Source organism: Saccostrea echinata, unplaced genomic scaffold (genome assembly GCF_033153115.1).
Source record: "Saccostrea echinata isolate AGI-Se365-2 ecotype Australia unplaced genomic scaffold, CSIRO_AGI_Sech_v1 ptg000038l, whole genome shotgun sequence".
NCBI lineage: Eukaryota > Metazoa > Mollusca > Bivalvia > Ostreida > Ostreidae > Saccostrea > Saccostrea echinata.
The window spans coordinates 2,592,681-2,606,727 of record NW_026889787.1 but is presented as its reverse complement, the minus strand read 5'-3'; the positions used below and the strand labels follow the sequence as shown (position 1 = coordinate 2,606,727).

Genomic DNA, 14,047 nt, shown 5'->3' with positions numbered 1-14,047 from the left:
GATTCATAACAGTAATAGCAATGACTTACAAGTGAGAATTTCATATACTGTGGAATCATCATTGTTCGTGGGGGACCAATGTTCGTGGATTTCGTGGGTCACCCTTACCTACGAATTACATCCCCACGAACGTTTATTTTGTAAAGATATTAATTCATTGAATCTACCATTTAAACGAGTAACCCATGAAATTACATCCCCACGAACAAGTAATATTTTGCTTGCCCACGAACATTGACCCCCACGAATTAAAATGATTCCACAGTATCCAGTAAAGATCAATAAAACTGTAACTCAAGATGCAGTAGTGATTGATGAACATTCCACACCTTGGTTTTAGTATATCCAGTCTTTTCCTCATAAGAAGAAAAAAAAGTCATCAACTTTATCTTGCTGCACAAAAAAGTTTTCGGAATGCTTTGGATCGAGCCAGCTTTTCCCAGATGAGGTTTTCCTAACAAGCTGGAAATCTGCATCCAAATAGTAAAATGGAGTGTCTGTCTGTACACAAAAGGTGAAATTTAATTTAAAATTTTAATTTAAACAATATTCTAATAAGTAAAAAATATAATAACCAGTTGGATGATAGATCAATCAAGTATGTGTACTGTAGAACCATGTACCTGATAACATGCAGGACAACTGCAACCATCATCAAGCCCGTCAAACCGTTCACAGAAATCCATTTTATAACAGAAGTGGCGAAACTGGTGAATGGTTTCTTCCATTAAAACTTTGTAGATTTCTTTTTCCTATTGCATTTTCAAAATTGAAACAATTGTTAATTGCATATAGTGCAATTACATATACAAGATATGGTTTTTATAGATTTATTAGCTCACTTGAACAGAAGACTCAGTAAGGCCTAAAATTGCCTACTGATCCACTTAAAATGCACCTGACCAAAACTTCTACAAGCCATTTTTTTAAATGACCTTTTTTAAAAGTCCCAATCTGTTTCATTTTCTACTTTTGATTTTTGTTTTCATCAATCAGTGGCTTAAAATAAAACAACAATTATTAGAATAATAATTGAATTTATGTATTTAATGCGGTAATTCATTTAGAGCTTTTTTGTAGGATTTTATGTTTGTAAATTGTGAAAATTCTTAGATCCACGCCCTGGCTGATGTATCAATAGCTTTTAGCCAATGATGGTGTAAGGTCACGTGGTCAAAACAGCGAGGCATTCAGTTGTATTTTGATACCCGCATGCTGACCACCGCTTACACGAGGCACGTTTATTTTGAAGATGTTACAACTTCTATGATTGTTTAACTAAGCTAGACGTGCTTTGGATTTCTTTCAAAAGAATAGGAAACAACAACGTGTTGTGAAGAGCAGTTTGTGCTGTGTGGATTTTATTTATTATTGTTTTCTTGGCCTATGGTGCGGTGGTACATGTCCGCGGGTTATTTACATAGATATTAGGCCCTACTATATGATGCATCTGGTGTATCAGTATTTTTCTGACGATATGAACTTTATTCATTTTGTGTTTATGTGCACTCCACGCGATCTTATGAACAGAGATTCATTAGAAGAGTGCTAATATTCCACGGAGCTTTATTTTATTGCGTCGCCAAATGAAGTTTCCCTCCAGATCGAGATTTGGAAATGATTTCACTCAGAGTATTTTTTACTGATTGAACGAAACTTTTGGAGACATTTGTATCTCTTTATCGACCAGCATGATCAGTGGACACAGAGTTTGATCGGCAAGAAATTGTGTTAACTTGCTTTGCCTTTAGCATCCTGCAAGGTTCGGCTACAAGCATGACTATTTCACATCTGGGGCCACAGCGGGTGATCCTGAACCTCAACGACTTGGGCGCTCTAGGTCCAGATGGCGTACACATGTGCTGCTTTACCACATGCATAAGGAAGTTTGCCGTCACCAGTGTCCTGTTCACATTGAATTAATTGACTAAGGCATGTTCACTCTTAAATATAGGTGCATTATATTACATATGAACCTTTTTGGGTTTCCTAATGGTATTTATGTCTATAAGTTATCACTTTCATTTATTGCAAACAAAGGCACTGCTTCACTCAAATCAAGTTAACTGGTAAATATAGCCATTGTGTAAGCTTTTAAGATAGCATTATTATGCAAAAGTTATTCAGTTCTGTTGAATATAAGGAGAATTATCTATAATAATTTTCATGCTTCAAGTTTTGCATTTAACATGTATAACAAGCAGCAATATTTAGACACTTGCCTCCCTCCCTTCCCCCAAAGGCATATGATAATAGGTAATGTAGGTTAGTTGACCAATGTGTACTTTAATCATGTTAATAACAATATCGTGTTCTCATGAGTTGAAGGGTTTTGGTTCAAGCTTATGCATGGTTCATATGTACAGATATACTGTGGTATTTTTGCTTGGATTGCCCATTATTGTTTGCACAGTTTGGTGCAGAGTTTGTATACATGTAACATTTGTTTGAAGTTTTCTACATTGTTTAAATTTATTTATTTGGTACAAAGTATATGTAGATGTACTTATTGGGTCGGTGTTACTCAAGTTGTTTATTGTTTTGGTACAAAGTTGATATGTTTATTGTGTTGGTGCATGGTAGATATGTACCCGTTGGGTCGGAGTTACCCATATTGTTTGTTGTTGGTACACATTAGATTTGTACCTGTTGGGTCGGAGTTACCCATATTGTTTGTTGTTTTGGTACACAGTAGATTTGTACCTGTTGGGTCAGAGTTACCCCTATTGTTTGTTGTTTTGGTACACAATAGATTTGTACCTGTTGGGTCGGAGTTACCCATATTTGTTTGTTGTTTTGGTACACAGTAGATTGTACCTTTTGGGTTGGAGTTACCCATATTGTTTGTTGGGTTGGTACACAGTAGATTGTACCTTATGGGTCGGAGTTACCCATATTGTTTGTTGGGTTGGTACACAGTAGATTGTACCTTTTAGGTCGGAGTTACCCATATTGTTTGTTGGGTTGGTACACAGTAGATTGTACCTTTTGGGTCGGAGTCACCCATATTGTTTGTTGGGTTGGTACACAGTAGATTGTACCTTATGGGTCGGAGTTACCCATATTGTTTGTTGTTTTTGGTACACAGTAGATTTGTACCTATTAGGTCAGAGTTACCCATATTGTTTTCTTTTTTTTTGTTAATTGCTCATAATGACAATCAATTGGCATCTTACATAGCATATTTGTTTATTGTTGGGTCAGAGTTACCCTTATTGTTTGTTGTTAATTGCTCATAATGACAATCAAATGGCGTCTTATGTAGCATATTTGTCTTTTGGCACAGTTATTTGTATGAATTGGCTAGTGTTACTGAGCTCATGTACTTATGGGTCAGTGTTATCCATGTGGTTTATTGTTATGAATGATAGAGTTTTTGTACCAATGAATCTGAGTTACCCATATTGTTAATAACAGAGCTGATTGACTGGCACTTATGGTTTTATTTACCCATAACCGTTTAATATTTTGGTACTGAGTTTAATGATACTATGGGTCAGAGTTACACATATTGTTTATTGTTTTGTTACGGAGTTTATAGGTACCAATGAGTCACAGTTATCTATTGTTTATTGTTCATAGCGACAATCATTTGGGTTCTTATGAAGCACATTTTCTTGTGGATTAGAGTTTTTATGTACATAAGGGTCAGATTTACCTATATTGTTGTTCATTGTTTTGGGACAAAATTTATATAGGTGCATAAGGGTCTATGTAATCTATATTGTTTACTGGCTTAGTATATATATATATGCCTATTTCCTTAGAGTTATAAAGTTTTATTCATGTTTGAGTTTATATACCTGTTAAGTAAGAGATATCTATGATGTGTCACTTGTTCATACAAACTAAAGTATTGTTCCCTGTAGTGGGTTCATGATATAAATGTGGCATTTTATTTTGGAATGGAGTAAATAGTTAACTGCTAAGTTCTCAATATTTCTTCAATTTTCCTTTTGGCCATATTGCCAGATTGTTGCCAATTTAGTCAATTTAAGTTATCATACATGTAACATTTATCAGAGATTACAAATGTATGGTTGTGAAATATCTGCTCAAAAGTTCATCCTAGTAGGAAGTTTCCTTTTCTTTTGCTCTTGCATTGTTACTCATGTAGACATATTTTTTTTTTTTTTTGCTTCCCAGTTTTAAGGTGGCATCCTCTTTTAATGACACTTTATACTTGGATGATAATGATAAAAAATTAATTTTGAAGTACATTGCAGATATTCTGAACAACCTGTGAGAAAACAAAAACCTAAGGAAAGTCCAGCCATCCTTATTAACCTCATCGCATGCCAGTAATTCCAGTTTAGAGGGAGCAGGAATACACTCCATAGCCTGGAGAACCAAATAAAGCTGTGCCTGATGCCATGAATTTAATGTGCATGACCCCAAGGCCATAATTTCTACAAAACTTGCTTAACACATATTGACTTAGCAACAACTTTTATTCAACAAACTGTATAAGATCCATATATATGCCAGCTAAGCTGCAGCAGTGTTGGCACAGGTGGGCCCTAAGTCAGCTGAATAACCAGGATACCCACTACTTTTTGTTGACAAATCATCCATACCAGCTAGATCATCAAAGTCGGTTTCTTATAAAACATTTGCAGGTGAGTCAGCAAGCAAATCATGTATAGGCAGATTCCAATGGTCCTCCCTCCATAAAACCACAAATTAGTCCGTAACATAACTGGTAAATATATGTTAAATTGATTTCATAGGTTACCACAGATCCCAGTGTAAATAAATAAAATGACAGGGTTTGATTTCTTCAGTTTTATACACTAATGTGAGGGGAAATATCCTTTAACAGGTACACAACCTACTACTGTTACCGTAGGTTTACCCAGTCAGGTAAAAAATAATTTTCATTTGAATCAAGGTTGAGAAGTTACGATTTGGAAATTGCAGAATCATGGCTATTGTGCCTTTCGTAAAGCAAATTACAGAATGTGTCTTTATCGTTAAGCAGCGTCTATGGGAAACAAATTTGTCTGTAAACCAGGGAATCTTACATATATTACATGGGTTATATATCTTGCAAGTTAATATATTTTATTGATGGCTTAAGTAGGCTTGGTATAGGTTTATTATACCCCATCAATTAACTACCTTTTCATAATGCCTTTAATAATGATATATAGGCCTTTGAACTTCTTAAGTTATCCAGTTTTAATTTAATGCCAATTTCCCTGCTCTCAAATTTGCAAAGTTATTATCTTATCCCCATTTTGATACTTTCAACTTTCCTGTAAGTGTTGTGCACAGAGTTCAAAATAATCTAGGAATTTGCAGTCTTTCACGTCCTATTCATGAAATGCTAAAGATCATAATAATCTTATCTTCACCTGGTAAACCTTATTCATACTTTCTGGAATAGACACCTATGGTAGGTTTCTCCATTAAAAAGGCATCTCATGGAATGTGTTAAATTTATGTGCACCACCTTCTTGGTTCTACAGAAGAGAAACAGTTGTTTTGCAAGTATTATTGGGGGTGTTTAATATTTTGTTGAATTTCTGATACAAATCTTTGAATTATAATTTGTAAGCTACAGTTTAAGGTTGTAAAATGGAGAAAAGATCTGCATAATTCAAGGTTGTAGTAAGTAGAATTATGACTGACCTAGTGTACTACTCAAGAGCACTTCCACCCACCACTAGGTAGAATTTGTGAAATTGAAGTTTGCTAAAATTACTAGACCTCAACCATTAGTCATGACAAGAATTGCAACAAATTTGCTTTAAGTGATGAACAACACCCATATCATATTTAGTTAGGATATGCGCTTCAAATTGCCATTGTTAGGAGCAGGTTCGGTAATGTGCATACCCTCGACTCATAGATAGCCCCCTGTCACTAGCATAACAGTTATAATTTTCAAAGCAAGGTAATTTGTAAGCCTGGATCTTGCGCATATTTGTATAGAGACTGTGGGACAGCCAATCATGATGCACAGATAAATTATTCAGAAATCGGTATCGGAATTTTAAGGCACTGCAGCTCAATTGTATTGCATAGATATATTAGTTTAAAATCACTTTAATTTCATAAGTTCATATAATCCTTAACATACTAGAATGGAGTTCAAATGCAGGTCAGTGTTTGACTGCTGTTCTGTTCTACTTTCAAGGAATAATTAAATTATAACATGTAGTTCAAATGCAGGTCAGAGTTTAACTGCTGTTTTGTTCTATTCCCAATTGATAGTCAGATTCTAGAATGTAGTTCAAATGCAAGTCAGTGTTTAACTGCTGTTTTGTTCTACTCCCAATGGATAATCAGATTCTAGAATGTAGTTCAAATGCAGGACAGTGTTTAACTGCTGTTTTGTTCTACTCCCAATGGATAGTGAGATTCTAGAATGTAGTTCAAATGCAGGTCAGTGTTTAACTGCTGTTTTGTTCTACTCCCAATGGATAATCAGATTCTAGAATGTAGTTCAAATTCAGGTCAGTGTTTAACTGCTGTTTTGTTCTACTCCTACAAGTACCTTAATGCACATAATTCATTAAATTCGTTGTAACATGTCGCAATGTAGCATTTAGCTATTACTACGCATGTTGTAGGTCCCAATGATTTATTTGTAAAGACAGGTCAGTGAATAACTGCTGTTAGCTATTATAAATACCCCTCTCCTGACTTAGTTTGCTTGCTGGCTCATTTAACAATACTTGGTGTTTGTCATCTCATTTACTAAGAAATTAATTTTCTTTCATACATATTTCTTATCCATATTTATTGCCATTTTTTGGATATTGTGGATATTGTATTAGTACATATTCTTCTTTCAGTTTATATTAACTACATTCTGGTGTAAACTTTGGTTGATAAAACAATAATAGGTAGATTTTTCATTTCATTTACTTTACTTCAATATAAGGATAGGCCAGTGATTAACTGCTTCCATATAGAATTGTTAACAGTTCTAAATAATGTTTTGTTTAATATTGTGTGCAAGCTCACCTTGGATGGCACGGATGTGGTCTGCATGTCACATCTTGCATGGATGTGACTTGCATGTCACATCTTGTGGCCTATTTTGTTTTGATGTGCCATCTTTTTGCTAACTTTTTCTTATGATGTTTTGATTGTCTTGTTTTACAGGTACTTTTTTCTAGTAATTTTTGGGGGATCAGACATTATCATATTCTACGTAACTGATAACCAAATCTTGTGAATCTGATCCCCCTCTTGTGTGTTAAATTGTTTATGTTTATACCGTCATTTTAATAAATGACATTATTCATCTCTATGAAAGTGTTTTATTTGACTTGTACAAAATTAGCAAAAACTAGCTGCGGTGAGCTTGCCTACAAGCATTAGAAGACATAAATAGAGCTTATATACATTTGGTAAGGGCTATTCCAGGAAAAAATGTATGGGAGGGTTGGACGGCACTTCATATATTTTTGTATGGGTAGTGGGTCTGTAGCAATTAAATTTGTATGGGTGGTTGTCCTCACTCGATATAATTTTAGATGGGTGGTTGTATTTACCCTCACAAATAATCAAGTGCAAAGTACTTCTTTCCTCTCATTTTGTATAAATCGGTAAATACCGATATTTTCGTCCTAAACAGTTGTAAAGTGTGTTTACATTGAAAGTGAAAGTAGAATCGAACAAAACGGAAACAAGGGCAGATAACTATAAACGCATGTGCAACTGAGACTGCAATGACAATGCCATGAATGGGGGATTGGAAAACGGATTCGTTGTGCTTTGGATTACCTGGTTCAGTTTCTTTTCTCCAGTTTAATCAAACTTGATTACATTAGTAAATTAAATGATATTAGAAACAATCAAAAAGATCGTTTTATTTTAAACCGAAAGTAGAAAAAAACGTATCTGATAATGAACGTTTTAGAGCATGACTATGGAGTTTGCAAGTCAAATATTTTACTCTATACCACATACAGAGTAAAAGGAAGATGAGATATGAGTTTGAAAACAATATGAAATATATTATGTCAAAAACATACCAGTCCTTAACCTATTAAGTGTTAACTTGTCGAACTTGTATGCACCAATGGTCTAAGTTGTTAGATGGGATTTAGAATTCATTCAATATATTTTTTTTTAATTTTTAGTTGTTCATAATATCTTACAAAATTTATGTTTCTGTTAAAATTGTTGGCATAAAACTATCTTTTTTTTTTCAAAAAGATTTAAAACATTTTTAAAGTAATGCAAAAAAGAAATTTATTTGCATAATAATTTTTTTTCTTAGTCGTAAGTTCTTTTGTAAAACGGGCCCTGGTTGGATAGATGTCAAAACCCAACACTCATTCGAAGTCAGATAAATTACAATACCTGAAAAAAGTACATAAAATTTTATTGTATATATATATATATATATATATATATATATATATATATATATATATATATATATATATATATATATATATATGTGATACAATTTTTTTTTTTTAAATTTAGATGGGTGGTTGTATCAAAAGCATTTTTAAACTGATGGGGGGTGGGGTAGAAGGTAATTAAAAATGTATGGGTGGTGGGGTAAAAATAAAAGTGCCTTCCAACCCCCCCATACAATTTTTCCTGGAATAGCCCTAACCCTGTGAAAATCCCTATGATTTGTTTTCCAACAAAAACCTTAAAATTTGAATCTATTTAAAAAAAAACAAAACAATCCACTCTAAAAATTACAAGACGGCAACTGCAATCAAAGGATTTTTTAAGCTTGGCCTAGGCTTTTTAAGATTGAAGGGTGGTGATTTGTAATGTTTGTAAAACACTGATATTTTAAGATTGTTTTCTAAAGCCACTTGACCAATTTCAGCAAAACTTGCCACAAAGGCTTAAAGCATGCTTGGTTGATTAGGGATTGAAGTTTGTTCAAAAGAAGAAGCAGAACATCTTTTATGGGAAATAATCATGAAAGGGCCACAAAGGACCATTGATAAAAATGGCAGAAATTCCGTACCAGCAAAATCCAAAATTATGTGAAGATTGCATATTTACTGTTGGTACGTGGGTCCATGGTGGGACCAGAGCAGGGGGTCCAATTTTAACATAGGAAATATGTAGTGTTTAAATGAATAGGAAATCGTTAAAAAATATTTTAAGAAAGCAGGACTTACAATGTTATGTTAATTTGCAAGCACCCCCATATAGTGTGGAAAGGATTTTTTTTCAAATCAACGCCCCCTTGTACAAGCTTAAGAGAGGGCAGCAAGACCATCATTGAAGAAATACATGTATCTTAATGCAAGCATCTTGGGGTACATTGAAGAGCATGGCCATGATTACTCAGGAGCATATATGGATCATGGTGCCTTTTTTATTGTCGCAATGATCTTTTAACCTCTTTTTTTTAAGTTAAAGTTTCTTGAAGGAAAATATTCAAGACACAAATTTAAGGCATAGGAATAGTCATCCTCCTTACCTCCTTAGATGTGTACTTCTTTTGTTGCTTAGGAAGTCTTGCAGTAAGTGCTTCACAAAAACTCTTTGCAGATACGTGGCTTTCCAGCATTAATCCATTTAGCCATCTGAGAAGGTCAAAGTGAAAGGCTATTTTGGGATACATTGGAGAAGAGGGCCACAAATCAAAGTCTATCAATGTCACTGGTTCCTCCTCACAGGTACAAAACTCTATTGTACGAAGATGTTGTCGGCCTGTAAGAGTTCGGTTTGTAGACAATAATTGTCTAATCAAATAAATTAAATAATATACAATTAAGTATATTATTGAGGGATTCTGGGAGATTAGTTCCCCTAGAAAATGCTTATTTCCTGATTTGAAGGGAAATAGGCTCTTGAGGAGAACTGGAATCTTACAGACTCCCTCTGTGATGTACAATTCTATTTCATATGCAGTGTAATTATAAGATGAGTGAATTGGAAATATTGGTTGTCTAGAATGTAGATGAAGTAAATGAATAAATTCAGTAGAAAATCATTGCATTAGAATTAATGGTCCCTTTAATAGATGTATAAGAAAAAAAATATTCTGTTTATTATAATCACAATTAATAAATTATCTCTTTCAATGGGATTAAATTCATTTTATTAGTCAAGACTGTTCAATCGTCAATAAGTATTGATTATAAGTTAAAATTATATAGTGATTATAGTAATTGAACCTCTGCATTTTTAATTTTAAAGCATCATTTTGGGTTGATTTTACTAAATTCTGTGTGTTAGGCAGATAAATGTTATTAATTTGAGCATTGTGGTAAATACAATACTTGTTTCATTTATAAAACTTGTTATTAAAAACTTTCAAACTGCATGTAAATGACATGTTACCTTTGTCATCAATGACAACCAAGTCTTTAATGTATTTGTTTGCAAAGTGTTTATGTTTCATGGAGCACCAGACAGATTTCTCACATTGATATCCAATAAATGTACCATTCTGAAAAATATACAATAAATCTGCAATATTGAAGGTAAATTGAAACATTAATATTTTTAGCTACCAGAACAAAAGGTTATATTCAAGTTTTGTGATAGAAGAGCCTCAACAGTTCCCTGACTTTCATGTGTCATCTACAAAGATTTGTATTATCAGATTCCTTCAGAACCAGCTGGTGGACAGATAAAAAGTATCTTTAGGTAATGGAAGAGCCATATGTCTTAATTGCTGTAAGTGTTAATTATTGAGAAATAGAGAGGAAAGGGAGAAATCATTTAAAACTAGGGATATCAACGAATAGTCGACTATTCGACTATCAGTTGAATGGACTGAGGATCAAATAACGAAATGACATTGGAATATTATCACAATTAAATAAATGCAATAAAAGAATGATAAGGTAGTGGAATTCTTGTCACTAAATTTGAGAAACCATCTTTCCTCATAGACAGTCGATAAGATAATTCCCCCCCCCCCCCCCCAAAAAATGGTTGATTTTCCATGTACGTATAAAAAGTACAGTAAAATAAGGGCTTCACTACTGCTGCGTACTGTGAGAATTATTCATCAGTAACTGCCCGTGTTGTTTTTGTAATTAATTACCCACCAATTTATTAGGCCTTGTTTGTAAAATTATTAATTGGACTGGATCTTGTGATATGTTTTGGCACTTCATTGATTATTAAAACAATTCGCTTACTATTTAAATTGTATAAGGACATTTTGATAGCCAGAGCAAACAATCCAATAAGCAGTATCTACCTAACAATTTCACAGGCACTTGGCGTGTGGATAGTGTGAGATTAACCCCTCCCCCAATTTATTTCCTAATAAGCTTTAAAAATTATCTCTTGGCATTTTTTTTCTTTGCTTTCTAAAATAAAACCTGGCTGCATGTACAGACTGATTTATGAATTTTATTGACAGGGGAAATCATACATTTTGGAGAATTAGGTTTCTAAATTCAAATAATCATGCTATGTTATATTGCATAAATTTTGATGTTACTTTTAGATAGATTTTAGTAAAAGGGTTTCTGAGTTATAAATACATCATGTACCAGTAAAGTTTGGAATACATCTCACGACTATTGTTCGAATAATGCAATCGAATAATCGACTAAAGAAAATAAATATTTTGACTTCCCTATTTAAAACATGTCTGAAAAACCGCAGAGTCAAATATTTAAAGAAAAGTATCAGTGTTTATTCAAATTTGTTCTCAGCAAAGCCAAGGGTCAATATATGTTGAATGGGATAGCCAGTATTTAAAGGAAACATGTAAGATGTAAGGAAAGTTTGCTCACCTGAGCTGAAAGCTCAAGTGAGCTTTTCTGATCATATTTTGTCCGTCGTCTGTCTGTCTGTTAACTTTTAACATTTTCAGATTTCTTCTCAAGAATCACTGGACCAATTGCAACCAAACTTATACAAAGTAACCTTAGGTAGACGGGTTTAAAGTTTGTTCAAATGAAGGAACACACCTTCTTTCAAGGGGAGATATTTACAATTTAGTGAAAAATTAATGGCATCTTTTATAAAAATTCTTTTCAACCACTGGGCCAGGAAAGATGAAACTTATATGGGAAAATTTCCAGGTAGTGTAGATTCAAATTTGTTCAAATCATGACCCCCAGGGTTGGGGGGGGGGGGCACAATGAAGGATCAAAGATTTACTTAGGAATACATAGGAAAAGTCTTTAAAAATCTTCTTCTCAAGGAACAGCAAAGCCATGATTGGTCATATTTATATGGAAGCATCCTCAGGTAGTGTAGATTCAAGTTTGTTCAAATAATGACCCCCATGGGTAGGGTAGGACTACAATGGGCAATCAAAGATTTACATAGGAAAAATCTTTAAAAATCTTCTTCTCAAGAACAGCAAAGCTATGATTGGTCATATTTATATGGAAGCATCCTTTATATGTAGTGTTAATTAAAGTTTGTTCAAATTATGACCCCCTGGGTGTAGGATGGGGCTACAAAAGATGATAAAACTTAACGGAAAAAATCTTTTTAAATATTATAGCGCCATGATTTGTCGAAGAAATATGGTAGCATCTTCAGTTATGGTAAATTCAAGTTCGTTCAAATCATGTTCCCTCCCCTTGGGAATAGGTTGATACCACTCATAAAAACTGAACTCCTAGCCAAAATACTTAGGCGAGGGATGTGGCCGATGGGCCTCTTGCTCTAATTTAATATTAATATGCAATCATTGATAGATAGTGCAGATTCAATTCTGATCAATTAAAATCAAAGTTCTGAGGATAGGGTGAGGCCACAATATATGTGATAATCATTTAGACATGGTTACCCTGTAGGCATACTGTATAACCTTGGTTGGGGCAGTTTAGATGAAGAGGATTATAAGAAAGTGTAAAATTTATACAAGTATAACTTGGGTAGCTATTAAATTCATACCTTATAATTTGATTCTCTTTCATTAAATGTTAAATTTAAGACAATTTTTGTACCTTTAAAATTCCCTTATATTGTTCAAATTTTTAAATGTAATGTCAGGCGGATTAATTACTACGTAAGTCATTGTGACATAGGCAAGGCAGGTTAAACAATATTAACAGATTTCTGTTATATCGAATTTAATGGCATGTTACAACCAGAATTAAATTATTGTAAAAGAAAATTATTGGTTTATTGGACAATTTAAAGTACATACCATCCATTTCTCAATCACGTGTAAATGTGGATGTGAGTGGTTAGAATGAAGGCATCCTTCACATACCACCCATGATCCAATGCAGTCTAAGCATCTGTAGAGATCTGTGGTTGACTCATAGCACTGACTGCAAGTCAGTTCAACAACAGAATTTTTTCTGTTGCTGAAATTAACAACTTTGGAAAGAGTTGACTCCAGTTTTGCAATCGTTTTTCTTTTCCTGTCTTGTATTCTGATGAAAAAATTAACCATTTTGGAGAAATAGATAAGCTGGTAAAACATAAGACATTAATTGAAGTAAGCTGCAATTCATTGTTTATTCAATGAAATTCCAAAGATGATTGTTAATGAGATGTTTTATATCTGTTGACATGGAATAATTCACTAGTCCAGGCCATGGTAAAAATGTATAGGTTATCTTGTTAGCAATGTAGTGATGTATTATGTAAAGTATACCTTTAAGAGCATTTAGACTCGACGACTGCTATAAAATGTTGTTAGTGAGTATGTAAAAGAAGGTGGCCTTTAAGGATAAATAACACAAACAAACTTTTTTCAGAAATCGGCAATATTTCTCATATATTAATATTCAAATAGGTAACTTGATTGATATTTTCCACAGGTAAGGTGAGAGAATTTGGTTAGATTTTGTCACAATGTCAAAAAATGTGCAAAATTTTGTATAGAATTATATAGAAAACAAAATAAAATCGCTTATCTAAGCACCAAAGAAAATTTACGATTTCTTTATATTTTAGGGATTGATTATTTATGTCATGTCCATTCAAAACCAGTCAAAAAATATGTATCAATCCATGCATCAAATTTTTGATTGTGTTTTGTATCCTTAAAGCGACAGTTCGGCTGCAAAATGTGTGCTTTTTCATCCAAATTTACCCAATATGTCATTAAGAAATAAGGTATAAAGTTGATGTAAGCAGTTTGAGAAACAGAAATATTCTCTACTCAAACAAA

The 14,047-nt window shown here is 33.5% G+C and overlaps 1 protein-coding gene across 1 annotated transcript; it reads right to left on the bottom strand.

The window, feature by feature from the left end:
- Nucleotides 1–357: 357 nt before the first annotated feature.
- On the bottom strand, nucleotides 358–13,324 carry LOC133200337 (uncharacterized). Its single transcript, XM_061336155.1, has 5 exons — nucleotides 13,073–13,324; nucleotides 10,285–10,393; nucleotides 9,419–9,651; nucleotides 624–752; nucleotides 358–501 (listed from the first exon to the last, which is right to left on the bottom strand). Exons 1-5 carry the CDS (start codon nucleotides 13,322–13,324, stop codon nucleotides 358–360), a joined length of 867 nt encoding a protein of 288 aa, XP_061192139.1.
- Nucleotides 13,325–14,047: the final 723 nt, after the last annotated feature.

What these genes read in the sequence shown, in the direction of transcription:
- LOC133200337 (XM_061336155.1), bottom strand. Translation starts at nt 13,324, where the DNA reads ATGGTTAATTTTTTCATCAGAATACAAGACAGGAAAAGAAAAACGATT. An exon ending in ACGTGATTGAGAAATGGATG is followed by an intron (nt 10,394 to 13,072) that starts GTATGTACTTTA and finishes TATATTTTTCAG; the next exon opens with AATGGTACATTTATTGGATA. An exon ending in AGAAGTACACATCTAAGGAG is followed by an intron (nt 753 to 9,418) that starts GTAAGGAGGATG and finishes AAAATGCAATAG; the next exon opens with GAAAAAGAAATCTACAAAGT.